Here is a 26,069-nt window from a genome sequence, read left to right as displayed (position 1 = left end):
ACAGACACGTGAAAATGATTGTGTTTATATTTATTGTCAGCAATACATCAGTTACATAAAAATAACCCATATGAAAATGTAAGTCTTGTTACATTTTCACATGCCATCTATATTAACTGAATAAAGCTTAGTGACAATATACACAAATTTGCAGTAGTTGTACGTAAACATTTTGTGCATTAAAAAAGAATATACATAATTTAAAAAATAAAAATGCATTACACAATTTACAAATTAACATTAACCAAAAAAAGTAAACATTCCTCAGACAGCTGCCTCCTTATTCTACAAAATAAATATTCAAGTAAATTAAGTTAGGCAAAATAAACTCTTAACTTTGGGTGAGCACGATTTACATAAAGGTAAAAGATTTCAGTTTCATCCAAGGTATATTTTACAGTGATTTATACAAAGTATTTAAGTGGGTCTTTTCAGATTGTTAAATTGGAAAATGGACTTTATTACACTTTGGTGGCAGAAAGGGAATTTTAAAATGGGTGCATTGTAGCAAACATACAGAAGCTTGTGCAGTATCAGCAAAGCTTTGAAAAGAAACTGCTCCAGGACTCAAAGCAGACACAGTAATCTAGAAACTACAGATTTTAAAGGAAATTACAAACCACCATACCAACAAGAAAATATCTACTCAGCTATTTTCTGAATGGTTTAGAGACACTTGATCACTGGAAACATTACTTTCACAAACTAACAAACTACAGTAGTGGCTGCTTTAGGCACTGGATTTGTAGAAGCACTCTGGTTTTTAAAGCAAATTACTCTTCATTCTATATGAAACTTTTTGTTTGTTTGTTTTTAACTGTTTCGTAGTTATAGGACTTGACCACCTTTTGCAACTTTTAGATTTAAAGACTTACAACTCTTCTCATATCCTAAACATCTTTTTAAAATAATGCTTTTCTTCATAAAGAAAGAATAGGCTATTCTGGCTCCAGTGTTACGAAACACAGAATTTAATACAATTGCGGATCTGTACCAGCTCTTGATTTTCTTATCTCATAAAATACTTGTATGGATTGTAAAAGCCAAACACCCATTCTTTGTCTGTGTTTTAGCAATAGTAATTTTATATGGAGAGCAACAAATGATAGCAAACCTTTAATTGGAAGTTAATTGTGAAATTTTGGGTGTTCAGGTCACACAGGCTTCATGGTGAGCGCTACAGTGGAGCTCCTGCTAAAAGACTAGCCAGTGTAACTAATAGTGGTAACTTGTTGACAGTTTAAGAACCCTCTTCACTTATCCGCACGGACAGAGATGTTAGCCTGAAACAATTCAACACCCAGAAATGGGCTTCCAAAGGTAATTAATTAATCCATGACCAAGTTTCATCATCATATTTTTAAAGTTTTATTTGCAATTTGATAACTTTCCCACTGTTCATTTTTTTGTCTGTCTGATAAAGTAAGAACTAACTTTTTATTCTTTCTCACTCAAACACTTCAAAGAACTTAACTTTGTACATACAATTTTTTTTTTTTTTTTGCCCTAAGGTCTGTATGAAATGATGTAAGATTAAAGCCTCAATCTTGCAACTTGTTGTATGTAAGTGAACTACTAATGCTGCAGCAAGGAGCCATATTGAGTTCTGTGGAGTGTTGGGCAGGTCTGGCAGTCCACCAACAAGTTGCAGGATTGGGGTGTAAGGTCTGAAATTGAACCTGCACAAATGCCTATTGCTAATTGACACACTCATCTGTTCTTCTCATCTTACCTATGCATTAGGAGAAGATGATCAATATCATAGTGTGATATCAAAACATGGGTATTACCATATTCTACTTTTGATTTTTGAACAAAACGCACTGATTTCAATGATCATTTGACATGGAATAAGGACTCATGCCACCCATTGATTTTGGTGGACACGCGAGCCAGCCCAAAGTTGGCAAAGTGTGTAGTTTTACTGGCTGTACAAAAACTAGTGCTTGGGAGTGGTGCACAGGAATGGCGGAGGTTATTAAAAGACCTGAGAAACTAATACTGAACTTTAGACAACAATTTTTTTGAAAGGTTGCATGATAAAGTCTTGTCATTATATTGCTTGGTAATAGCACAGTCATTTATATTTTTCTTTTAGGCTACACCTAGAAGCCATTCTGGTAGAGTAAGCCCTCTCGGGTCATGAGTCCTGTCTGTGACAGGTGTAGGTAGATACAATGGTAGTACAACATGCTTCATTTTGGAAGCATAACAGTGAAAAGCTATAGGGATGGACTAGGGTAAAGAAATGAGTGGCAATGAACTGTTATACTACCAGAGTTGAGAAAAAGTTATCTGACTGTTTAGTGAGGCAAATATTTTGATATCCTTCATTAACCAGTACTTTTAAGAGTTTAGCTGAATAATTAAAGGTAAAGATTACATCCAGTTATCCTAACTAAATGGAAAGTTTTGCATCGGCAGCCACAATGGCAATTATTTTGCTAGTGAGAGGAAAAATAAGCAACACGTTTTCTTCTTTTTAGCTGAACAAATAATCAGAATATTTCACTCAAGATGAGAGGGCAACCACTTTTTTTTTTTTTTTAACAAAGTTAACAAATATAAAAAATCTAGTCATAAACAGCCTTCAAAGTACAATTAGAAACCAACTGGAGAATCTACATTTGTATAAGTAGATGGGGCAAGAAACTAGACACTTATATTACTGCCATGATATAGACTACAAAATGGCTGCTGTGATGAGAAACAGTGTATACAGTACATGTATTAGCTGATTCCATCCAGTCACAGTCCAAGCTGAACTCTACTCTCTTCAGGATTCAAGAACTTAAATGCCTGCTTGACACTCCTGGCACAAGATGCATCATCATCCTTTTTGAAAAGAGGCAGTTTCTATGGCAATACTAGTTAAGTGCATATCATGCTGCACTAATATAGTGCAAAAATTTGCCTTACATGTAGCAAAAAAGATGCAGGCAACAGTTTGAGAATTAGAGAAAGTAGAAACATATTGTAACTTTTACACCAGGTATTCATTTTTCCAGACAGTAACCACTATAAAATACTGAATCTGAGGATGTTTCCTTCCTAGATACTTGTGTATATGAGGCATTGATACTTTGGAGTGATAATAGAACAGTCTTGCAAGAGAATCTTTGCCCTCTGAAATGCAGGTTAACACACGCTACACAATTGCCAAGATCCTGAACTTGTTCAATCTTCTCAGTTAACATCTTATTAAGCGCTAAAATGCTCTTTAACAAGTATATAATTTGACAGAATAATACATATGCTTCAACTGAGTATATATGTTATGCTTGAATATAAAGAGTTATAGACAGCTCGGTACAAACTCTTCATGCTCAGTGATTATACTTGGTTAATGGTGAAGGTAAGTCTGGCATCAGGGCTCTCAACTGTGAATACTAAGTCAGCCACAGTGGTTTGGAGACTGAGGTGGTTTTGACAGTTTCAAAAAACCACATTAATGTTTCCAATCTGCCAGAATTCTCTGTGCTCATGGTTTAGAATAAAGCGATAATGCCTTGAATATCCATGGGCATTATGAAAGCCATTCTTCTTTGTTTTATGGTGCAGTTCTTAGAAAACAAACAAAAAATGCCTAAAATCCACTCTGTAGCATGCCCCTGTGCCTTTGGACACCCTCTGATTTCAACACAGCAATGTAGAATCCAGTTGTTGCAATGGAAAGTTATATTTTACATATCTGCATCTCCGTCATAAGCCAGTGTTAAAGGTTTCAGCCGATTGTTCTGCCTTCTCTGGGGTTTCTTTGGCTTTTTGCTGAAACAATAAAGTTATTAGAAAATAAATTCAGCTTTAAAAACCAACCTCTCTCTGTAAATGAAAAATTAATGTGGTATAGTAATTATTTATAAACTGGATGAATTGTTTGTAGGTAAAATCTAAGTGTATACATCCTCAGTTTCATCTGAAATAACCCCTTAAACATCCAAAAGCCACAGTCTCTTTAAATACCAAAATTTCAGAGAGAGACTGAATGTTTGAATCTAGATTAGATTTTGGTTCTGATATACGGCTGTATCAAAACATGAATGTGGTGGGAAATTTTGCAGGATCGACTATGGTGAGAAATGCCCAACATTTTGAATGGTGTTTTGCTTTCTGTGCAAAATGTTGGCTGCATCAAAACCACAACCAGGCTCCTTCCAGTTGTAGATGTGATCTGGAACCTAAATATCTTAACCTCCCCTGAAATTTTAAGGGGTTCAGATTAGAGGTTCTGGCCCATCACTGGTGGTATTCTTTCATCATTAACTTGATGATCTGAATATGGTGCCTGAAATTAATCATTTACATCACATTATTGAATTAAATACCTGTTGCTGTAGCACACTATCTCCAACAAGAACTTGTTGTCTAGTGCATCTTGGTACATCCTCCAAAATACATATACTTGCAGCAGTGAATAGATTAATTCTAAATGGTATCATCAGACAGGGAATGCCTATACTGCATGGATTCCCACTCTCTAGTTATCTTTAATTTAGATTTTAATTTAGTAGTGTTTTAAATCCACTCGACACAGGTGTAAATATCTAAAATGCACAAACAAAACGTACTTGATTCTCCTGCACTGGTAATCTTAGATTAATACACATAAGCCCTAATTGTTAGCTTCACTTGGGGCAGGGCATGAAAATATATTTAAACCACTCTTATACCACCCCATCCCAGCTCTGAAGTTCAATTTAGAGTTGCTTGAGGGCTATGCAAAGTTGCTTCATCTACCTATGTCCCCAAAAGGAGCCATTCCAGTGGTTAGGAATTGTTTGTGTTCCAGCCAAACACTCTTTTTCCTGGCCATGTCACCTTCACCACCGGTGGGATCGCACAGAAGCTGCTATATTGGTCCGAACCAAACCCGGTGATTCCCCCATACTGCAGGAATCCACAGGCAGCTAGATCTACCAGCTTTGCAGTGGGTGCTTTGCACTAGTCTTGGCACAAAGCAACCACAGAGGCTAAGATCTGGCCCATAGCATGTAGAATAAATGTACAGGCACATTATACCTCCGGCTCCTGGTAAGTTGCTATGTCAACATTTGGTCACAAAATGTGGGCACCCCGATATACCTATTGGACCATTCATAGGGAACAAACATTAGATTGGCCTTACCTGGCAACTTTTTTGAGGGGGGAGGATTGTTACACCTCCAAAAACACAGCTGCTGGGGTATTATTCTGGGTGTTAATACAGTAATTCTTAATGGAGACAAACTGAATGTCTCCAATGCAACTGCCTTTAAGTGAACACAACTACTAAAGACATCTTTAACGTGGCTCATTTGTAAAACAGTATTTTCCAGGCCTCAAGAAAGTTGTTAATCCACTGAAAAAATACACATAAGTAGCAACTGTCAGTAACCTCAATTTGGGCAAAAGCATATGCACACCAAACTCTGAAGACTCAATGTAGTTCCCATATCTGAATCAGATTCAGTGAAATGCTCAATCCACAGTCCATGTGACACTTGTTCATTTAGGAATAAATAAAGAACTCACCAGGCTAGATAGATCATAGAAACAATAAAGATGAGTAAAACAAATGCACCAGCAGCTACGCCATAAACCCAGGTCTTCAGCCTCCCATCTAAACGGAATGAATGTTAGTCGTTAGTTTACAGGTTAGTCTTGTTGCATTGCAGGCTTGAATAGCAATAATAATTGTCTGCACAGGCAGCATTAAAGCATAATATGTATAAGTGTTATTAGATTACTCAGTTACAGGTTTGGTTAAAAACACTCTCAAGATGACAAGGCTGAACATTAGAGCAGTTTTGGTTTGATTTACAAGTGAGCACCGCCAGTCGTGAGCAGGACAGTCACCCAAAAGGCCCAGAATCTTGTTTGCATCTCGCATTGAGCGTGCACTCATGCTGTACTTTTCAATAGGCCGCCTGCTTATCAGGACAGAGCAGGTGGACGCGAAAGAAACTGGGTGATGTGAACCTGCTCAACTGCAATCACAGACAAACTACCACCCTGTGTTAGTTCATAAGGGGTAATCCTGCAGAGTGAGTGAAATTTTAAGTGTTGTACTCCTCAGTCAGGAGAAATGGGAAACACTTTTTAAGTGCAACTTTTATTTTGGCAAAATAATCTACATGTTCTCATTTTCACATTATTTTTTCTCTTTTTAGATAGCATTAGTGACCAATCTAGTATCCGATATAGTCTGTACTTTGTCTTGAGTACAACAGTTTTCCTTGCTGCACACCTAGACAATGATCTTCTGAGTCCTTCCTTTTTAATTGCATTGTTGGAACATCTTCCTTCCTCCCCCCTCCCTCCAAACTTATTGTTAGCCTGTAGTCTAAAGAAAAGCAGAAGTACAGTCTGCTGTTATCAAGGATCTTATATCTTCACAGCTCGGTTTTACATGCCTATAATTACAAGACATATCACATCCTCCTCTTTTCCCCTGACGTCAAACAGGCTCTAACAGCCCCAACTGAACACCCTCTCTTCTGTGGAGAAAGAGGGAGAAAGCTGCTCTAACTCTCTACTGGGTTTTGGCTGAATGCTTGGAATAAACATTTCATAATCTGGGGTTCCCTGCTTAGATCGGAAGTGTTCACAATGCACTGTCCCTATTTGACTTTGGGGAAACTTTGCAACTCCTGAAATGTGAAGATGGAAGCTGACCCAGCAAAGATTCTGTGACCTGCTGAGCCCCAAGATGGATTTCAGAAAAGGTCAGAGAGAAGGAAGTATTTATTCACATGTCCTTTTAAAAAATAGGTTTAGGTTTGAACTGGTTTGACATTGAACTAGCTCAGAAAAAATACATCCCACCTGCCCCTAAAGCAATCTAATATTTGAAAACAAATTCTTATGCAGTAGGCTGACTAGAACATATATACCCACATGAATTTTCTTGTCAATGCACATGTGATACCTCCCAATCACATTTGTATGAATTATTTTACACACAATGGTCAAATTGTGCCTTGACTATACCATATACATCCCCAGTACTGTCAGTAGGATGGTATAGGGTGTAATGTGTGTGAGGGCAAAATATGCCCCTGGAGGGTAGAACTAACCACGCTCTATTCATGTGGCGCTGTTTTCAATATCATACCAAGCAAGTATTGGTGAAATTGTGAGCCTCAAGCCAACCCTTTATAGTACTTCGATAACTTCATAGAACCAAAAAGCTATTTCAGTGAAGGTTACAATGGAGCTTTTTACAGCTTAATAATGATAAATGTAGTCACACTGAGTTTGCTTCCTAAACTTCCCAGTAGCCTTCCCTGCTGCTGCATAGGTAGGTACACAGGTTTTATACTATCTAACAACCCAGGGGCTGGCAGTCATGCAGACTACTTGATTTAGACTAATTAATAGAAAAGCATTTTCGCTGGATAAATGTAATGGAGCTAATAAAACTTAATAACCTGAAGCAATGAAACAACTGATCCATTAAAGATGGACTGAGGCAGTAGATTTGCCCTGACTTATCCAATATTGGAAGTGATAGCAATTCAGATTTCATTATGATTAAAGTGTTCAATGTCTTCCTTACAGGGTTACTTATATTCAGCAAGGTGGGAGAGGGTGGGAGAGGGTGGGAGGCAGCAGCGGGGGGGGGGGGAGGGGGAGGAGGGAAATCATTTACAAATTTCTGATATTTTGTTAATCTACAGCTAAAGCCAAAGTTCAAGTTGTATAATGTTATCTGGAAATTTTCAAAAAACTGTCTATGATGATTCCTTCAGAACTAGGTGGAATAATTTTTAGAGATGGGAGTATTGGTTTAGATAAAAAAAGAATGATCTAAGTGTTCAATCAAAATTGGAACTGAATCAAGTAAACCTGAACCTTATTCAGAATTCAAAACAATTGCTTGCTTTTTACTTTTGCTCCCATCTTCCTGGTTTTCACCAAAAGTGGAATTACTGAAACAACAGAGACTGTTTCCGTGCAATTCATGTTTCACTTGCGGTAACTGGTATTTCCATTTTAGCTGAAATCAGGAAGTACTGGAAATTTTGTAGGGATGAACATCCAAGTGTCTAGATGTTTATTTGAATGGAATTTTCTCTCGCTTTGGGGTAATAATAGCTATTAGTTGAGATTTTAGGTCAGGTCAGTTGGAATGGGTAGCCACATCAAAGAATTTCATCAAACTAACTTTAGAATGACAGGGAATGAGGTAGCCTGTAAGAAAGATGAGGCACTTGTTTAGGGAAGCATGGTGTTCTGATTAAAGTTCTTTTCATGGTGGAGCAGTACTTAAAAATACCGACTCTTTGGGGCAGGGACTATATTTTTATTCTGTTGTACAGTGGCTAGCACAATGGGGTCCTGGTCCCTGACTGGGGCTACTTGGTACTACCACAATACAAACAGCAACGATTGTGTAGTTCTAAAAAGATCAGGCTAGAAATGTAGTTGCATCAGATCAAGACAATCTGTTCATCCAACATGTTTCTATAGTTCTCATCACTGTAGCATTTAAGTGGTGATGCAGATACTTCTAGCTGAGATATTTGAGAACATTATAAGTGTAATAAAACTTTCAGATGAAAACCTGACCTGATAAAATGTTTACATCTTCTACAAACCACAACCACACCAGTGGTATCAGTGGGGAAAAAAGGCATCCAGGTCCTTGTAGTCTTTAGACAGTGTTTCGACCTCCTGACAGTTATATCGGTCATATTTTTGACCCCAATTGCCTAATCTGATATCCAGTAAGTGCTGCGAACTGTGACTATTTCCCAGGCCTTTCACAGTATTTTCCCTCTACAGTATTTCCAGTTCTTCTCACTGGAAAATTTCAAACAAGTAGTATCAGGGAAGAAAATTCTATCCCTTCTGTAATATACAGTTTAATTAAATATACTGATGCAGCAGCAGCAAAGGGTGGGGTTACTTATGTCTCTTCCTTTTTGTTCAATCCTTGCAGATGACTGCCTCCTTAAATAAACATTTAATGACTTTTGGCATCAGAGCAGCTTAAATGCCAAATGTTGTGGCAGTACTTAGCATCATTAACTGCTCATGTAATGACTTCACCTGGCCCGAAAGGCTGCAGAAACCAGGTCCTTCCTCGTCCTGACTGGTTACTGGATGGCTGGGTGGGGTTCACAGCTCGACTGGTTTTCACATCTCCTTTTTTGTCCTCCATAGTGGGGATCACTACCACAGGGATGAGTGTGCACTCCTCGAGTGTGTCATCAGAGGACATTACTTCAGTGTACCCTTCTTCACAACCACACGTTCTAGTCTGTAGGGAACAAGTGTTTTACACTGTAGCAGAAAAACACAGCTCTCCGAGTGCTATAAATCATGACAACATTGATGACTGGAAGAGAAGATTGTTTTGATGAGCACTAGCCTGGAGGGCACCTCTGGATGTATTTGTGTGGCATCTCCTATTGAATCAAAGCAGTGCAGTTTACATATTTAATGGGAAGGGTTAATGATTTGAGGTTGATTAAAAAAATTAAACACTAGTGAGAGCTCTGAAAATGCTTCAGTAATCATGATTCGATTGTGCAAAATATTTTGAAAACTAATGAGGAGCTATGTACTATTTTTCATATATAAAGGCTTTTAGCCTTCACTATTTTTGTGTTGTAGTGTACAGTAAGAGTACTGAAACAACATTGTTCCAATGCAGTGACACGTACCTCGCTACAGTAAGAATGGGGTTGACTGCACGGTGGGTTACATGACCTGTCAGCATCTGGTTGGCGCATCACTAAACAGCCCCCTGTAGGACACAAAATCAGATTTTGACACAATAGCACCTCACCCCCGATGAAATTACTGACTTCAGTCATGAAATGGTACTTGATACAGCATGTCACAAGTGACCTTTTTTTTTTTTTTAAATCACAAGGAACTTGCTTGCTTGTGTGAATTTAGGATGATACTATTGTACCAAAGCAGGAGGAGGATGGCTTTCTTAGTCCTGCATGAATTCTTGTAGGCAGATTTATTTGTATTGATCTGCACTTTAGAAGAAGGTGCTTGACATGCCAAATACTTTTATGTACCTTTTATGGATTGCTCAAGCCACAGTTAATGCTTGTGTGTGTGTTTGGGGGGTGGGGAGGAAGAGACATTTTGTTTTTCAGGGTGTAATCATGTTCTTGTATTCATGGCTCTAACTAGTACTTACATGACACCCATGAGAAACATTATGTAATTTTTGTACAGGGTGCTTTATATGGGGAAACATTAAAGTTCTTTTTTTTCCTCTGCATATTTTGTCTTTCTCCATTAATTTGTCTAAAAGGTCAAACTGATCTCCCAATTTGTCATTGGCTATTTGGTTTCCACCACTCTCTAATTTTCTAAACACTGGGTGGGGGGTCAGGAGGAAGACGGAGTCACTATGTATTTGGTACTCCCTTGCCCGTTATAAAGCAGCTGTTATGGGGCAGGTTTCCTGAGGGGGAAAATGTCCTAAAGGAGTAAGGACTGAGAGCAACATAAATATTGAACCTTTGACATCAAGAGCTCAGTTTTTCCAATCCTTTGCTCTTAATGGAAATCTTCACTCTTATTGCTACAGGCTTATGTATAGTGCAGAGTTATTGTTATGGACCAATACACACGATCAGGCTTTCAGTATCATTTCAGCCACAACCCTTTGACTTTATTCAGAATAAATGGCTATTAGACAGCTTCCTTCTGTCCTGGAAAAGAGGGCGTTGTACCAAGCAGTTTAACATTTTTACATTTAGAGGCCACCCAATGCAACCTGCCTGCACTATGTCCCAAATCTCCCAAAGTAATTACACCCTTATATTGGTGTGAAATGCTGATGAAATCCTGATAAGTGACTATGGTCACTCCCACAGAAGATGCAGTTAGATGCAGTTATATAAAGCCAGGTGTTAACAGGAGGGCTGATGATGAATAAAGGAAACCCTGCCATAAGAAATGTTCCCCACCCATAGGGAATAAAATTTTACACTCTGGTGTGTGTACCAGGCACATGCCTGCAAGCACCCATGTAACAAAGTATCAGTCATCCTGAGAGCTGCAGAAGAAAAGAGCTGCCTCATCACCCATTTCAATTTGAGTTAATGAATCTGTGAAAACACCATCCTAAACGAATAAAAAACAAACAAACAAACTACTCAGAACTATATTGTGACACACTAAATAAAATCTGAGTAAATACATACAAATGGAAATATAATTTACCATGCAACATTTGAATATATAGGAATAAAAATAAACTATTTCAGATCCAACCAAGCAATATGGCAGCTGCAAAGAAATACAGTACTCTAGCAACAGGTTGACACTGAGCCACATTCTGTCCTTACAAGAACATATGCAACCCTACTGAAATCAAGGCCGAGGGGCAATGTCTGTATCTGAGGGCAGATTTGATCCCTTAATGAGATCGATGGATGGTACTGTAAAGCATACCCAACACTTTGAACATATATTTGGGGGACCTAAAAGTTCCCTACCTGATCCTTAGTCTTCTGTGTTCAATGCATAAGAGGCCCTCTGGGGAAAGTACTTAAGCATTCCTGAAGTACCATTGGTCAACCAGACAAGTGCTTTACTCCATCAGGGCCAGAAGCCCATATAAGATTTTATTTAGAGCTGGGTGGAGAAAAGTGACCCAGTTTTGGAGGACTTCTGTATTTCCAAATTTGGAACAAATCTTTCTAACTATAAGGATAATTAAGTATAGGACTAGGTTAGTAAGAGAGGTTATAAAATCCCTGGCAATGGAGGTTCTTAAGAACCAGTTAGACAAACAGCTGTCAGGGATGGTCTAGGTCCTGCCTCAATGCAGGGGGATGGCCTAGATGACTTCTCAAGGTCCCTTCCAGCCCTACATTTCTATGATAAAACCCAAAGTGTTTAGAAAGTTTCTGTGAAAGGGAACACAGCCCTGGCCCTGGGGCAGTCCGCCCTGGAGCCATGAACTCTGGAAGCCCCGGGGCTCCTGACTCCAAGGCAGGCCAGCACGCAGACTACCCACAGGTTTTGACCCACAAGCCTGGGAGCTAAGCAGGTCAGGTCAGCTGGCAGGAAACCAGGCAGATAATCATCATTAGCACCAGAATAAACCAAATCAAAAGAATAAGATGTACCCCTCCCCCCCCAAGACTTTGTTTACAACCTTACAGCTCCAAAATGGATTCAATTTTACAAAGCACTTTATAAGTATCCAAGGATACTAGTGCATGGCATAAATTAAGGAAAAAATGTACATGACCAAATTACTGAGATTAAAAATTGCTTGACCCTAGTAGCTGCTAACACAATTTTGTATGGATTTGTAATATGCATACAGACTGGGCCTGCAATACCCAGTGTGAAGAGGATGCATTTTAACATTTTTACAAATGCCAATTGACACTTACACAAGAGACTTGATGACTCCAAAGGATTATTAAGCATCTTGTGGTGACAATACATGGATTAGTGTTCCAATGACATGACAGACAGTAACAGTTACTTCAGAATCATTCAGATCTGTCATGTCAACAATCCATGGATTAAAGTTCCATTTATATGCGTTCAGTTGATTGACACTGATTATGTGCTTATGAAATCATATAAATAGTTTAAAAAATTAAGACTAAGTAAAGCTCTGAATCTGATGTACCCACATAAAGAAAACAGATTACATTTTTCTTCAAGTCAGAGACCTCAGAACGTTCCTTAATTTACCCTTTTGTACCTGGCTATTACACCACAAATAGCAAAATACACAGTAATGTTTCTCATACTACTTTAGCACCTTGGTGCAAAAGAATGAATTAAACTCATTAATTTAACTCACGGGCCTTATGTCAGATTCTTATTATTTGAACATCTTATAGACCATGAAGCTTTCTTTCTCCCTCTGTGCATGCATGCATATGTATATATATTAAACACACACATATATATTGCATGCATACATGCTATACATATTTGTATTAAAAGATCTTTGTGTAATATGGAAACCATTGAGATTTGAAATCCTAAAGCTGGTGGAGGATAAACATTTTAGACAAGTAGAAAGTAAAATAGTCAGTCTGCAATGAGGAAGATATTATTTTATAGTTACCCTCTAGCAATAGGTTTTGCATAGTGTCATCAGTCGAGTTTTGGAAAAAGGGTTTTCAAGTACTTCCAGCCATGGAATAATATGATGATTTGAAATAAAACTTTGCCAAATAAAGATCATAAAATAGTAATAATACTGAATTTTTAGTTACTCTTTATTGTTACTGGAAAATATAATATCTGATAATTATTTGCAAATCCTTTTACAAGAGCAGCAATGTCTCCACTCCTTTTTATTCTTTCATGGCCTGATTGAGTTCTATGTAAGAAAAATAAAAATAATAGTTACCTGTAACATTTAATCCATCTGATCTTTGGCACCATACTGTCCGAGAAGACCCCTTCCATGGGCTAGCCATCCACTTGTATTCGTGACACTGACCATCTGAATGTAAAATATGACACTAACAGAAATACTGTACAAATCCCCGGGAAAATGCAATGTTACTTAGTGTTGACAGACATGTCTACCAGCAGATTAGACATGTAAATAAAACTACAATCCAGGGGGAAAAAAACTGTTTTGTTACATGCAAATCTTATTTTTATGCAGTTTTGGAGACAGTTCAAATAAAACAATACATCAAATATACTTCTGAAACTATTGTAACTTTGTTCTCCTTTCTCTCTGTTTTCATATTGAATAGCTATCTCTATTGTAATAATTCTATCTACAGAAGAAGTATCTAGCACTAGAAAACTGTATTGGTTCTCTTCTTGGATAATTTTCATTAATGCTAATGGGAGTTACATGAGTGCAAAGCAGAAATGGATTACAAATGTGTGACTGTGTCCTGATTACTTAGGGCCACCGTATTGTCCTTGAACTGGGTGCACACAACTACTGTTCACTGCCCGCAGCAAGTGCTGCACATGGTTCAAGGGCAGTAAATGTCACTTAGGATATGTCTACATTAGAGCTAGAAGGTGTAAATTCCAGAAGTACATTTCTAGCTCGGACAGAGCTGGTGGAGGGATGCCTCCAGGAGCTGACACGTACACCTTCCAGCTCTAGTGTAGCCATGCCCTTAGTGTTTTTAAACACTCCATAAATATTGTGCAAAGAGATTGACACTTTTTAACCTATAGACCTGACACTCCTTACATTTGTAAATATCTATGATGATTAACTGAAATAAAGCACTTGTGAGAAATAAGGAAATGACCCTAAGGACTGCTGAGCCCTAACCTTTGTTTAAAGGAGAGATCACTGGACTGGAAGTCAGAAGACTGCGTGGGTGAACTTGGCCAAAAGTTACTTTATCTCTTGGTGCCTCTCTGTTTCCTTTCTCATCCTTTGCCTATTTAGGCTGTGAGCTCTTGGACCCAGGGACTGTCTCTTACAATGTGTGTGTACAGTGCTTAGACAATGGGGTCCCGTCTTTGGTGCGGCCTTTAGGGACTACTGTAGTAGAAATGGTCTTTAAATTAAATAGCAGCCCACAGTAATTATTTAAGTAGGGAACAAGCCATTATTTCCATTTTAGATGCAAAATCCAGTGCTAAGTAGGTGGAAGGTGGGAGTGACCAGTAGATGGGTGGGGTGTATGATTTTGCTTGCCCACTAAGGGTGACATTTATATTGTTTCTAAACTTGCAGCTCCCACCAGTAGTAGTGATAGAAACCAAATAACTATTAGGACTCCATCAGTCATTTCAGGTTCTATCCTTCAATGTGCTCAGCACTCTGGCCCTGATCCAGCTAAGCTCTTAAGAATGTGATTAACTCTAGTCCTCTCATTTGTACATGTCTATGGAGCGATAAGAAGTTGCACTCTTACTCTAATGAGGTTGATAGGTTACTCCTGAAAAAGATGGTTTTATGGTTTAGGCATTGGAGTAGAGCTAGGCCAATAAAGGAAGGTTTACTTACCTTACGGTAACTAAGTTCTTCAAGATGTGTGATGCCTATGGGTATTCACTTGGGGTGCACATGCGCTCAATGCAGCCGAGACCAAAACACTCTTCAATAGCAAAAAGAACGAAGAGTACTTGTGGCACCTTAGAGGCTAACAAATTTATTTGGGCATAAGCTTTCGTGAGCTTATGCCCAAATAAATTTGTTAGTCTCTAAGGTGCCACAAGTACTCCTTGTTCTTTTTGTCGATACAGACTAACACAGCTACCGCTCTTCAATAGCAGTGTCTGTTGGTCTATGCCTGCACCCTTATACCTCCTGGTGCTCTGAACTGAGGGCATAAGGGGCATTGTGGACTGGCCATCCCTTTAGTCCCTACTCTACTCTACCGCAAACAACGTGAGGATGTGAGCAGAAGGGAAGGAGGGTGGGTCGTGGAATACCCATAGGGACCACACGTCTTGAAGAACTCCAGTTACTATAGGGTAAGTAACCGCTCTTTGGTCCCTATGGATATTCACTGTGGGTGACTCTCAAGCAGTGCTCATTGAGGAGGAGGGTGCAAGGAAATGTTCTGCACCACAGATCGCTGGATCACTGAATCAAAAGAAACATCCTCTGCAGAAGCCTGAACCAGGGTATAATGCTTAGTGATAGTGTGAATGGAGCCCCAAGTCACTGCCCTGCAGATCTCGTAGGAATGCCAACAAGGCAGCTTGGGCTATGGTTGAATGAATCCTGAAAATCTGAGGTGGAGGGGCATCAATAAGTTCATAGTAAAGGAGGACACAACTGGAAATCCATTTAGAGAGGTTTGGGAAGAGGTTGCTTTCCTCCTCATTTTCTCAGATATGGAGATGAAGAACCTCAGAGGCTCCCAAAAGGGCCTAGTCCGGTGCAAGTAGAAGGCTAGAACCCTGTATACATCCAGGGAGTGTTGCTGCTTGTCCTTCCTGTTATTATAGGCTTTGGGTAGAAGATTAGGCAGGTGATCTATTTGGTTCAGGTGAAGTTAAGAAGGAACCTTTTTGATGAAATTGAGATGCAACCTCAAGAATACTTTATGCCTATGAAACACCATGTAAGGAAGATTTGCCATAAAGGACCCAAGCTCACCCACTCTTCTAGTAGAGATGATTACAGTTAGGAAGGCAACTTTCATAGACAAGTGTGGGAGGGAGCAAGAGGCCAAGGGGTCGAATGGCAGGTTCACAAGAGCTGATACCACCAAGTTCAGGTCCCAGATAGGAGCAAGTTTTAATAGCGGTGGAGGATGAAAGACATTAATAGCTGAAAAATGTACATGCAGTGAACTGATGGATAGGCCCAATTTCTTAAAGAGAGAAGACAGCACAGGATAAGAGGGACCCCAGACTCCTCGTGGGGGTAAGTGATGCTGCTGACACAAAATGGAGAATTGCTTCCATTTGGCAATCCATGTAGAGAGTTTCCTGATACTATTAAGGATGAACTAGACCTCTTGTGAACACAATCTCTCTAAATTCATTGTCCATCCAGAAACCAGGCTACGAGATGGTGGGACACCAAGTTGGGATGAATGGTCCTGTCTCTATTCTGAGACAGGAGACCCGGATGTGCTACTCCCCCACCCTCATTTCTGGAAACGCAGAGCTGCCCAGCTTGGAGGCTGTGTCTGGGGCTCCACTGACTCTGCAGCTGAATGCAGCACTACCAATAGGGTAATCTGATGCTGGATGCACCAATTCCAGGTTGACTGTATCCCTGCAGAGTGGGGCAAATTTTGCTCCCCCTTATTTAAGTAGTAAACTAGTCACAATGTCCGACCTGATCCAGAAGTGCATGGACTGGATGAAGGAAAACAATATCTTGCATGCTTTGTGCATTTCCCAAACTTCAAGAAGACTGATATGTAGCGTAGACTCTTGTGGAGTCTAGAAACCCTGAGCTGTATGGTTCTCCACATGTGCTCTCCATCCCATTAGGGAGGCATCCATAATGAGTATTTCTGTGGGCAATGCAGGAATAAAGGCAACCCTACATAGACATTGTCCTTGGTTTCCCACCAGGTGAGTGACATCAGGACACTCTGAGGAAGCGCGACTTGTTTGTCCAGGAAGTTCCTGCTCAGAGCATAGATCATCCACAATCGTGCCTGGAAGCACCACATGCAAAACCTTGTGAAGGGGGTCACGTAGGTGCATGAGGCCATATGGCTTAGCAGGACCAGGCAGAACCAGTCAGCTAGCTGGGGGCTTAGTCAAAGTTGGGTGATGAAGTCCCTCATTGGAAAGAATCTGTCCTGAGGTAAGCTAACTTTGGGTGTAATCATGTTCAGATTTGCGCCAATAAATTCTAAAACTTGTGTGGGTTTAAACTGGACTTTTTTGGATTTACCTGAAGTCCCAAGCAGTGAAAGAGGTTGAGTAAAGAGGTAACTGCTGCCTGCACTTCCTGATACAACTGCCCCATGAGGAGCCAATTGTCCAGGTAGGAAATATTGGGCTGCCTTGTTGACACAGGTATGCATGAACAGTACCTTTGTAAAAACCCTCAGGGCTGTCAAGAGATCAAAGGGAAGCACTCTGTATTGGAAGTGCTTTAGGCCCATCGTAACCCACAGGAGTATCCTGTGCACTGGGTGAAGGTCTATATGAAAATAGGCATCCTTCACAATGAGAGGTGCACCAGGCAACTTCATTTAGGGAAGGGATTATTAGGGCCAATATAATTATCCTGTATCTTGAATGGTGAATGAAGACATTTAGCTGTCTGAGGATGGGTTTCCAGTCCTCCTCCTTTTGGGGGATGAAGAAATATTTGGAGTAAAAGCCCTTCCCCTTGTGTTGGGGGGTGGGGTACAGGCTTCATTGCTCCTACCTGGATTAGGGAGTCCACCTTCTGTCTGAGAATCCCCTGAGAACAGATGGGAAGGGAGGTTTGGAGAAGGAGCAACAAGGAATTTTATTGGATAGCTGGTTCAAGATGATGTCTGAGACCCATTTGTCTGGTGTGATATGCTGCCAACATTGGGAGGAAACAGGCCAGGTGGACACTGAAGTGGGGTTGGTACAGAGAGTGATGGTGCTCAAGTGTCCCATCCAAATGTCTTATTGGTGGGTGGATAGGACTGAAGAGGGTATGGCGGGGGTGCTGTTTGTCTTCTATGCTGCACCCGCTGGTGCCTCTTAGGAGTCTCGGGGCTCATCTACACTGGCAAGTTTTGTCGCCAAAAACTGCCTTTTGGCAACAAAACAGCAAGAGCGTACACACTACAATGGGACTTTTGTCGCAAAAAATGCCCAGTTTTAGCGACCAAATACTTCCACCCCTACGAGAGACTTTTGTCTTTTCTCCTCCCTTTATTGTCAACAAAGAGCCAGTGTAGACACTGCTGATTGTTTTGTCGACAGAACTGGCTTCCGCCGGTATCCCACAATGCCTGCCCTGATCACTCTGCTCAGTGTTTTGAGCTCTGCTACCCTGCAATGCCTGCCCAGCTCCGGGAAATATCTGTGTGCTGCTCCGTTTGGGGAACAAACAAAGAGAAAATCATTGGAATGCTCCTGTTCTGCCCTGCACTAGGAATGCAGCAGCAGGCAGACTGCTGCTGCGGGGTGGGGGGTGGGGGGAGAGGACAGACTGCTGTGATGCTTTGCGATTCCTCAGCATGGAGAGCTCACAGAGCTATTCATGATGCTGCTCTCGGCAGCTGAGGGGGCTGTGGGAGAACTCGGAGAGAATCCCAAGATGCACAGCGATCAGCTCTTCCTTCCCACAACACTGCACTGTGGGATACATACCCACGGTGCATTGCTCACCCTGTCGATGACGGTGTCCCCAATGGGGACATGATCTGTCGACAGAGGGAGCAAGCGTGAACACCCTTTGGCGATTATTGTTTTGTCAACTTTTGGATGTAAACATAAGTTTTGTCAACAAAACTTGGTAGTGTAGACAAGCCCTCATAGGCTTTCTGATGATAAAAAGCTAAGGGGTCAGATAGTACCTATGAGGAAATGCCCTACGCTATTTCCTACAGGGTGCCAAGGTGTATATCCTGATGAGCAGAATTTCGCAGCAGAGTCCTTGAAGCAGTGATCTGTTTTCTCACTAAACAGGTTATTGCCCTCAAAGAGGATGTTATACAGGTGTCCGTTGCTAGGATTGGATCCAAAAGGATTGGTGCAAATTGCCAAGTCCTGAAGAAGGGCAGATCAAGACCAATGTTCCCTCTAATTTTTTCCATCCATGTGCGGAATAAATTTTGTTATGTGCACCGAGGTATGTGCGGATGTGCACCATCAGTAGAAACAAAAAACCTAGATATAAGATATATTTTTTAAAAGTTATCATAGGGATAATTACTCCATACAGGACGGGTTAGGCATTTTAGAACTCACTACTCAAAGAATTAAATTTAAGTGTAAGAGAAATAAAGATTATTAAATGTATAGACCAGTCAAAACACTAAAATAACAACACTTTGAAAGAATAAAATTACAGAGAATATATGTGCATTGCAGGAAGTACCAAGAAAAAACAACAACAATAGTACATGTATGTGTTGGGAGGTGAGTGTGAAAGAGGGAGAGAGAGACAGTGTATGTGTGTATGACACAGAGACAGTGTGTGTGTTGGCTACTGGGGAAAGCCGTGCGCTGTCTCTTTAAGACACTCACTGAAAGCTCTTCTGCTCTGTTGTCTCCCCTCCCCGGCTCTGTGGAGATAGGGTACAGAGGCAGGGGGGAGAGTCCTTTTCTTAGAAAACTTATGGGGCAATTTGTTCTTCTTTTTCTGACTGTGTTTATCGTTACCCTTATCATGCCTCCATTTAATCAAATTGTTGGCCTTGCTGGAAGAGTCCGAGCTAGAGAGTGCCAGCTTTGGAGAGATGCCACCTGGAGGCTCAGGCCGGTGAGATGAGGAGCGGAGTGGTCCAGGATCAGATTGGGGCCTCAGGGAAAGCTCAATTAAATGTCTGTGGAATCTGAACTCCTGAGACTGCCTAGTAGAAGGGGGTAAGGAGCAGCAGATATCACACTTCAGAGGAATGTATGATTCCCCAAGGTAATACAGGCAGCTCTCATGAGTGTCACTAACTGGGAAGACCAGGGGACAGCACAAACAGGATTTGAAGCCTGGTATCTTGGGCATACTAGGTTCCTCCCTGAAAGTGGAGGAACAAGGCAGGAAATCCCCCCAAACTCCAAACTATCTGTCTAGACCAACTAAAGCAAACTATCTACAAAAAACTATTTACAAAGTCGAAGTCTGAGTGGGACCACTGGAAAGGCTATGGACAAAATGGGTTCTGTCCCAGACAGCAAACAGTAAACTGGTCAGGTGATTGGTCCATGCTGCTCCTTATACCCTCAGCGTAGACCAGTTTAGAGTAGGGTGCTGGCATGGACCAACAGACACTGCTTTTGAAGAATCTTCTGGTCTCATGGAGAGCATGCATACCCACAGCATGTAGGCATAGGGACCAGTACTCTAACAAAATCTGATCTTTCGGTACTTTGTGAGTTTCGAAAAGTAAAAAAAAAAAAAAAAAAAAAAAAAAAATTAAACAAAACATTTAGTTCAACACAAAACAAATCCTTTTGCTTTCAAGCTTTTTTAATTTTTATAAAATTGGAGGAAATTTTGATATGAAAAATTGTTTTGGCTTGAAAAATCAAACCTTTCACTTCAAAAGTGTTGAAATGTTTGGCCAGTTCAGAAGAATTCATGAAATGCTTCAGCTGACCTGAATCTCCATTTTTTGTCAGAAAGCTTAATTAAAAAAAATCAGACAGCTCTACTCAGCAGATTTGGGCGGAAACCCCACCTCTGCCACAGATTTCCTGTGTGACCCTGGACATGTCACTTAATCTTTCAATTCCTCTTTCTGTCTCCATTACTCATCTGTAATGCTTCCTTTCTCTCTCCTTTGTCTGTTTTGTCTATTTAGATTGACAGCTCTTTGGGCAGGGAATGACTCTTGCTATGAATGGGAACAGCACCAAGCACAGTTGGGACCCACTGGTGTTATTGACAGATAATTAATAAAATAAATAATAGTACAAAGAGAATGAGAGAATATAGTGAATTTTGGTTTTGTCACTTCTGTTAAACATTGAGGCAGAAATACTACTGGTTAATAAGTTTTGCTATAAATGAAAGTCAATTATTGAGGAAAATAAATTAAAGACATTTTGAAAAAAAATTACCATGAAATTGAAGAATTGACTCTAGAATTAACATATAATGGGAGATTGGCGTAGATTTGTGAAGTTTTTGGATGATATTACAAAGCAGCTGTCTATGCAATTATTAATATTTGCAACATTTTTCAACCTCACAACCAAAATTTGGCCAAGAAAAGGTCTTATTCATCTTACATTAAAATAGTGGTCACCTATTTTCTGTGTTTTGATACTCACCGTTACATGATCTTGTTTCCAAAGCCTGTTCTGGACAGAGGTGTTGGTTCTCTAATTCCTGAATGATCACTGCCCGGGATCGGACTTGTATCCCTCCAAAACCAAGATCTTCTCCATTAACACAGGTCAGCTGACAAAGGCTCCATTCTGACCACTCTTTCAAGTAACAATCACCTGTTCAACAACAATGATGTAACAAAGCTGAAGAGTTGATACAAGGGGAGTTCTGAATACTACCTGTAAAGGCCATAGAAAGTTCTGATCCAAATAATACCTTTTAACTCTGCCTCATTAATTAGTAAAGAACATTTCTCCTTTTAGACCCATAGTTACCTTCATCCTATGAAAATATAGGTGACAGAACACCTGCTTATTTTAATTTCTGTACAAAAGAAATGATTCTTCAAGGAAATTGAAGCGTTACAAAACCCTATTTATGCCGAAGCATTCCAAGCAACTGTAGCATTTCCATAGCTTTACTAAGTTGCTCTCATTTTCAGTCTCTGACAAAAACTGCATTCAATGTTTGGCCTTTCACAAGTGGAAAGGCACTCTATGTTGTGCTCCAATCTAATTTTCCACATTATCTTCATGATAAACTTCACTTTCTATAAGCTTAGAAGAAGCCAATGTATATATAGCCAGTTGGAAAGTAAAGGTTAATTCTTGCTCATTCTGCTCACTTGTAGTAAACAGGTCATTATTATTTAAATGTATTAGGGAAGTAGACTGGAAAAAGCTCTTACTGCGGGGAACATTTCTTGTCAGAAATGAGATTGGCACAGGTGATTTAAAATATCTTCTCTAAGTTCTATGATGGTAGGAATCTACACTGTATTATCCTAAGGTTCAAGACTCAGGAATAAAATCACACTAACAAACATTAATTCTCACAACAGCCTAGCGAATATTTTAAGGAAGTCTGAAGCATGGTGTAAAGACAGTTTTGCTAATTTTGCTGTGTAAAAGATATCTAGAAAATTAAAACACAAAAAGACTCATAAATTAGCCTCTTTAGCTTTAATTATTTCAGCAAAAAGACCATTAAAATTCATGTTACCTTACATTATGCTGACAACAAATATAATAAGCACCATGTTGACTGGATGCCTAATTAATGAAGGAATTTTATTTGCTGACATTAAGAAATCGTGTAAAGAAATGAATTATTGAAGAACTGATGTATGTACAATAGGAGAGCAGGAAGTGATTTTTGGAAAACATAGAGTGTATCATTAGCACATCCCCACAGGGTAGTTATTGTCCTTGGCTAAATGTGAGGTTGCTCAAACAAAGGTCATTGCTCAGCAAAATGTAAAGGCTGGGCAATGAACAGCTGTGTTTCTTAAATTTAACTAACAAAATCAATCAATTACAAAATGGAGTATCTTATACCACTTTAGTCTTCTGATTTTCTATTAGAAAGCGGAACTGTGTGTTGATAGTTCACAATTTGTTAATTAAAATATTTATTAAATTTGGGGAAACCGTAACTGTGTCTACTCTGTATTGACATTAACGAGACTTGTAGTAAGACTCGTGATGTCCTTGGTCAAAATCTCTCCCTTTCACATTACTGAGTGGAGTGCTCTATATCAGTGGTTCTCAAGCTTTCCATACTGTGCCCCATTCAGGAGTCTGATTTGCCTTGCGTACTACAATTTTCACCTCACTTAAAAACTCAGGCTTTGGCTTCAGCCCTATGCAGTAGGGCTTGGGTCCCAGCTTTTTGCCCTGAGCCCCAGTGAGTCTAATGCTAGTCCTGGTGACCCCATTAAAATGAACTTGCCCACAGTTTGGGAACTGCAAATATAGTATATAGATCAATATAAACAAGTCATTGTCTGTATGAAATTTTAGTTTGCACTGACTTTGCTAGTGCTTTTTATGTAGCGTGTTGTAAAACTAGGCAAATATCTAGAGTTGGTGTACCCCCTGAAAGACCTCTGCGTACCCCCAGGGCTACACATACCCCTGGTTGAGAATGATTGCTCTATATCAGCTGTCTGCTTGCCCTCATTCAAGTGAATGGGACTTTTGCTCATGGTTTCAAACTCATAGTTTGTGAAGTGGTGCAGGATTCTTTGGGACGGAAAGTGTTATGTCAATGAAATAGCTAATTGCACTTTTAGATGAGTGCAAAATGTAGACACACCTCTTATAACTCAAACTGATCAACAGATTTCTAGAAAATTGCACCTTTGGACTGTTGCTAAGACACATTAAATTTCAGTCCAAAAGGAATGGGTTTGAAAGAGTTGTGAAGGAAGGAAGATACAGGCTTGGTATGGAATGGCTAGTTGTGATGAGACTTGCTTTGGCAGAGAAAACAGGAACACTATATCTGAAATTTCTTGGGGACGGAAGGAGCTAATCAATACTTCCAATAATACAGCACTAATTACTTTATTAACAACAGCTACCCCTCCCCCCATTTGGAACGTAAAGACAGGTTTTTAATTTTCAGCAAAATCTTTGCAGTTCATCTTTAACAGCTGTTATGGTCTCCTCATCTTAATCCTTCTTAGTATGAGGGTCACAGATCTGACAAACCACAACAGCACCTTTAGATACAGTCTGTTGGGTCAATGTGAGTGTCATGCATTTGTTGCTAGTGGAGGGACTAAGAATGATATTTTCTAAGGAAAACACTCCTTGGCCCCCAGTGTGACCTTATTTAAACCAGCACTAAACCTCCTTGGTCTATTTCCTCAATTCCATTAAAAACAATCAAAAGTATTAGACCCTGATTCAGTTTAATTAAAAAAGCTGTTCACATGCTTAAAACGAACATTTAAACACCAAACCCTCTATTTTTTGGACAGTCTATTATTTAAATATCCATGAAATGGATTCTTCTCATAGTCAAATTAACACTTTGTTTCTTGTGTGGTAAAGTAACATTTATGATTTTTATGCCAATTGTTCAAAAGTAAAATTCCTACTGGAGTAATCTATGCCAAACATTATTTTTAAAACATTTGTAAATGCATGTATTGCTTTCCCTAGTAACCGTTTTATTAGTATCACAAAGTACAGTCACTCTTGTGAAACTACTGATGAAAAGTAATTCCTTCCGTTCAATAGGTGAATGTGGTAAAGACTTCACAGCCTGTGGCTAATCATCTTTTTTCTTTGTACTGAAGGCCATCTCAGGTTGACCAATCTTGAAATGCAACAACATATATCTGAACAAGTTTGTTACCTGGACAAGGAAGGGTGCAGGTTTCCTCAAGTACCATCTTCTTATTGCCATCAATAACAGGCTCAATTTCTCCACAGAATTCCTCATCTACTATTTTGCCAACATCTTCAGTGGATCCATCATAGACCACACATGAAATGTTCCTGACTCTTGTCCCCTCTCCACACTGAGCATCCTGGAAAGGGAGGGGATGCACAAATGTTGGAGAGAAAAAAAGAGGCTTCAATGGCTAAGTGAAAGCTGATCTAACTTTCTAATTATTGTTACTTTATTTTATGCTGATGGCTTGGAAAATAAAACCAATTTAGGTCCTGTAGCATTCAATGCTTCAGACCGGGAAAGACATCTAGTCACTTCTATATGGAAGCACAGTGGATGTCATTAAAAGAATAATCAGTATTTGCCCAATTATTTCAATTGAAATAATAACAACAACAATTAATAATAAATAATTAATTATTATTATTTAAAGCAGCAGTCCCCTACAAGGAATAACCTCCAGCAGAATGACTTATTCACACACAACAAAATGAAATTAACCAGCCAGTAAATCAAAACAAGATAAAAATACCTTATCTCATTGGGACAAAATACACCCATGTTCACACCCTATACACTGCTGTAGTATGCTTTGTACAAGTTATGCCTTGTGTGGTATCATCTGAAAACTCATAATTTGCTGAGCAGTAATATCATGGCATAATGCGTGAAGCAGCTTTATGTATAAATTTATACATTTCCCCTGTATGATGTTAAAATACATATTCAGACTCACAAAGCACCAAAGTGGTCAAACAGACCTGTCTTGAACAAAGGAGTGTATGCTTGTCTTCATTTGCATTTAAGCAGTAAACAGAGTCATCAAGCAGAAAGGGGGATGGGAAAAATACACAGCTCACACAGGTGAAAAAGCCCAGCAGGGAACATCTTTCTTCCAGCAGACTGCCTGTCTCCTGGTTCTCAGCTGGAAATGGTTTTCAATGAGGGACTAAAGAACAATAAAAAGAAGGGGCAAACACCCCAAGGCCCACCCCCCTCCCTGCCCACCTCATTCTCTGCACCTGAGACGACAAAGGAAACAGCCATCAGACTCTGAGGAAGGGATCCTGACCTGAACAGTTTAATCAGTAATGCTGCTAGAAGCATGTGGTGAGAAACTTTGCTTGAATTGAATACAGTTTAAGTTAGGCACTAGAAAGCGTTTTATCTTCATTCTTCTTGAAGCCATTTCTGACTTTTATGCCTCATTAATTTGTACTCACTTAAAATCTCTCTCTTTCTAATTAATAAACTTGTTTTATTATTTTATATAATCCAATGTGTTTAATTTAAACTGTCTGGGTAACTCTATTTGAGATAACAGACTAGTGTATATTATTCCCTTAAAGGAATAATGGACGCCGTATATTTGGACTGTGCAGGAGAGGGCTGGGCAGCACAAGACACACATTTCTGTGGGGGAAAATTGCGACAGAGCATGTTGGGGTCATCCTGCAGTATTACAAAGGGGTTAAAAGCCAAGTGTAATCCAAGTGTGGCTGGCAGG

The 26,069-nt window shown here is 39.7% G+C and overlaps 1 protein-coding gene across 1 annotated transcript in view; it reads right to left on the bottom strand.

Moving 5' to 3' along the window:
- Positions 1-3,683: 3,683 nt before the first annotated feature.
- The window catches only part of THSD7A (thrombospondin type 1 domain containing 7A), a 383,013-nt gene continuing 360,627 nt past the window's right edge, over positions 3,684-26,069 (bottom strand). The window contains exons 23-29 of the mRNA XM_065399278.1: positions 24,524-24,698; positions 21,319-21,492; positions 13,343-13,438; positions 9,651-9,733; positions 9,034-9,244; positions 5,512-5,599; positions 3,684-3,768 (exon numbers count right to left, since the gene is read on the bottom strand). Coding sequence (XP_065255350.1) covers positions 3,684-3,768; positions 5,512-5,599; positions 9,034-9,244; positions 9,651-9,733; positions 13,343-13,438; positions 21,319-21,492; positions 24,524-24,698 — 912 coding nt within the window. The remainder of the gene's footprint in view (positions 3,769-5,511; positions 5,600-9,033; positions 9,245-9,650; positions 9,734-13,342; positions 13,439-21,318; positions 21,493-24,523; positions 24,699-26,069) is intronic.

The sequence above is a fragment of the Emys orbicularis genome, chromosome 2 (genome assembly GCF_028017835.1).
Source record: "Emys orbicularis isolate rEmyOrb1 chromosome 2, rEmyOrb1.hap1, whole genome shotgun sequence".
Taxonomy (NCBI): Eukaryota; Metazoa; Chordata; order Testudines; family Emydidae; genus Emys; species Emys orbicularis.
Note: the sequence above shows the minus strand (reverse complement) of the source record. Positions and strands in the feature narration are given on the sequence as shown.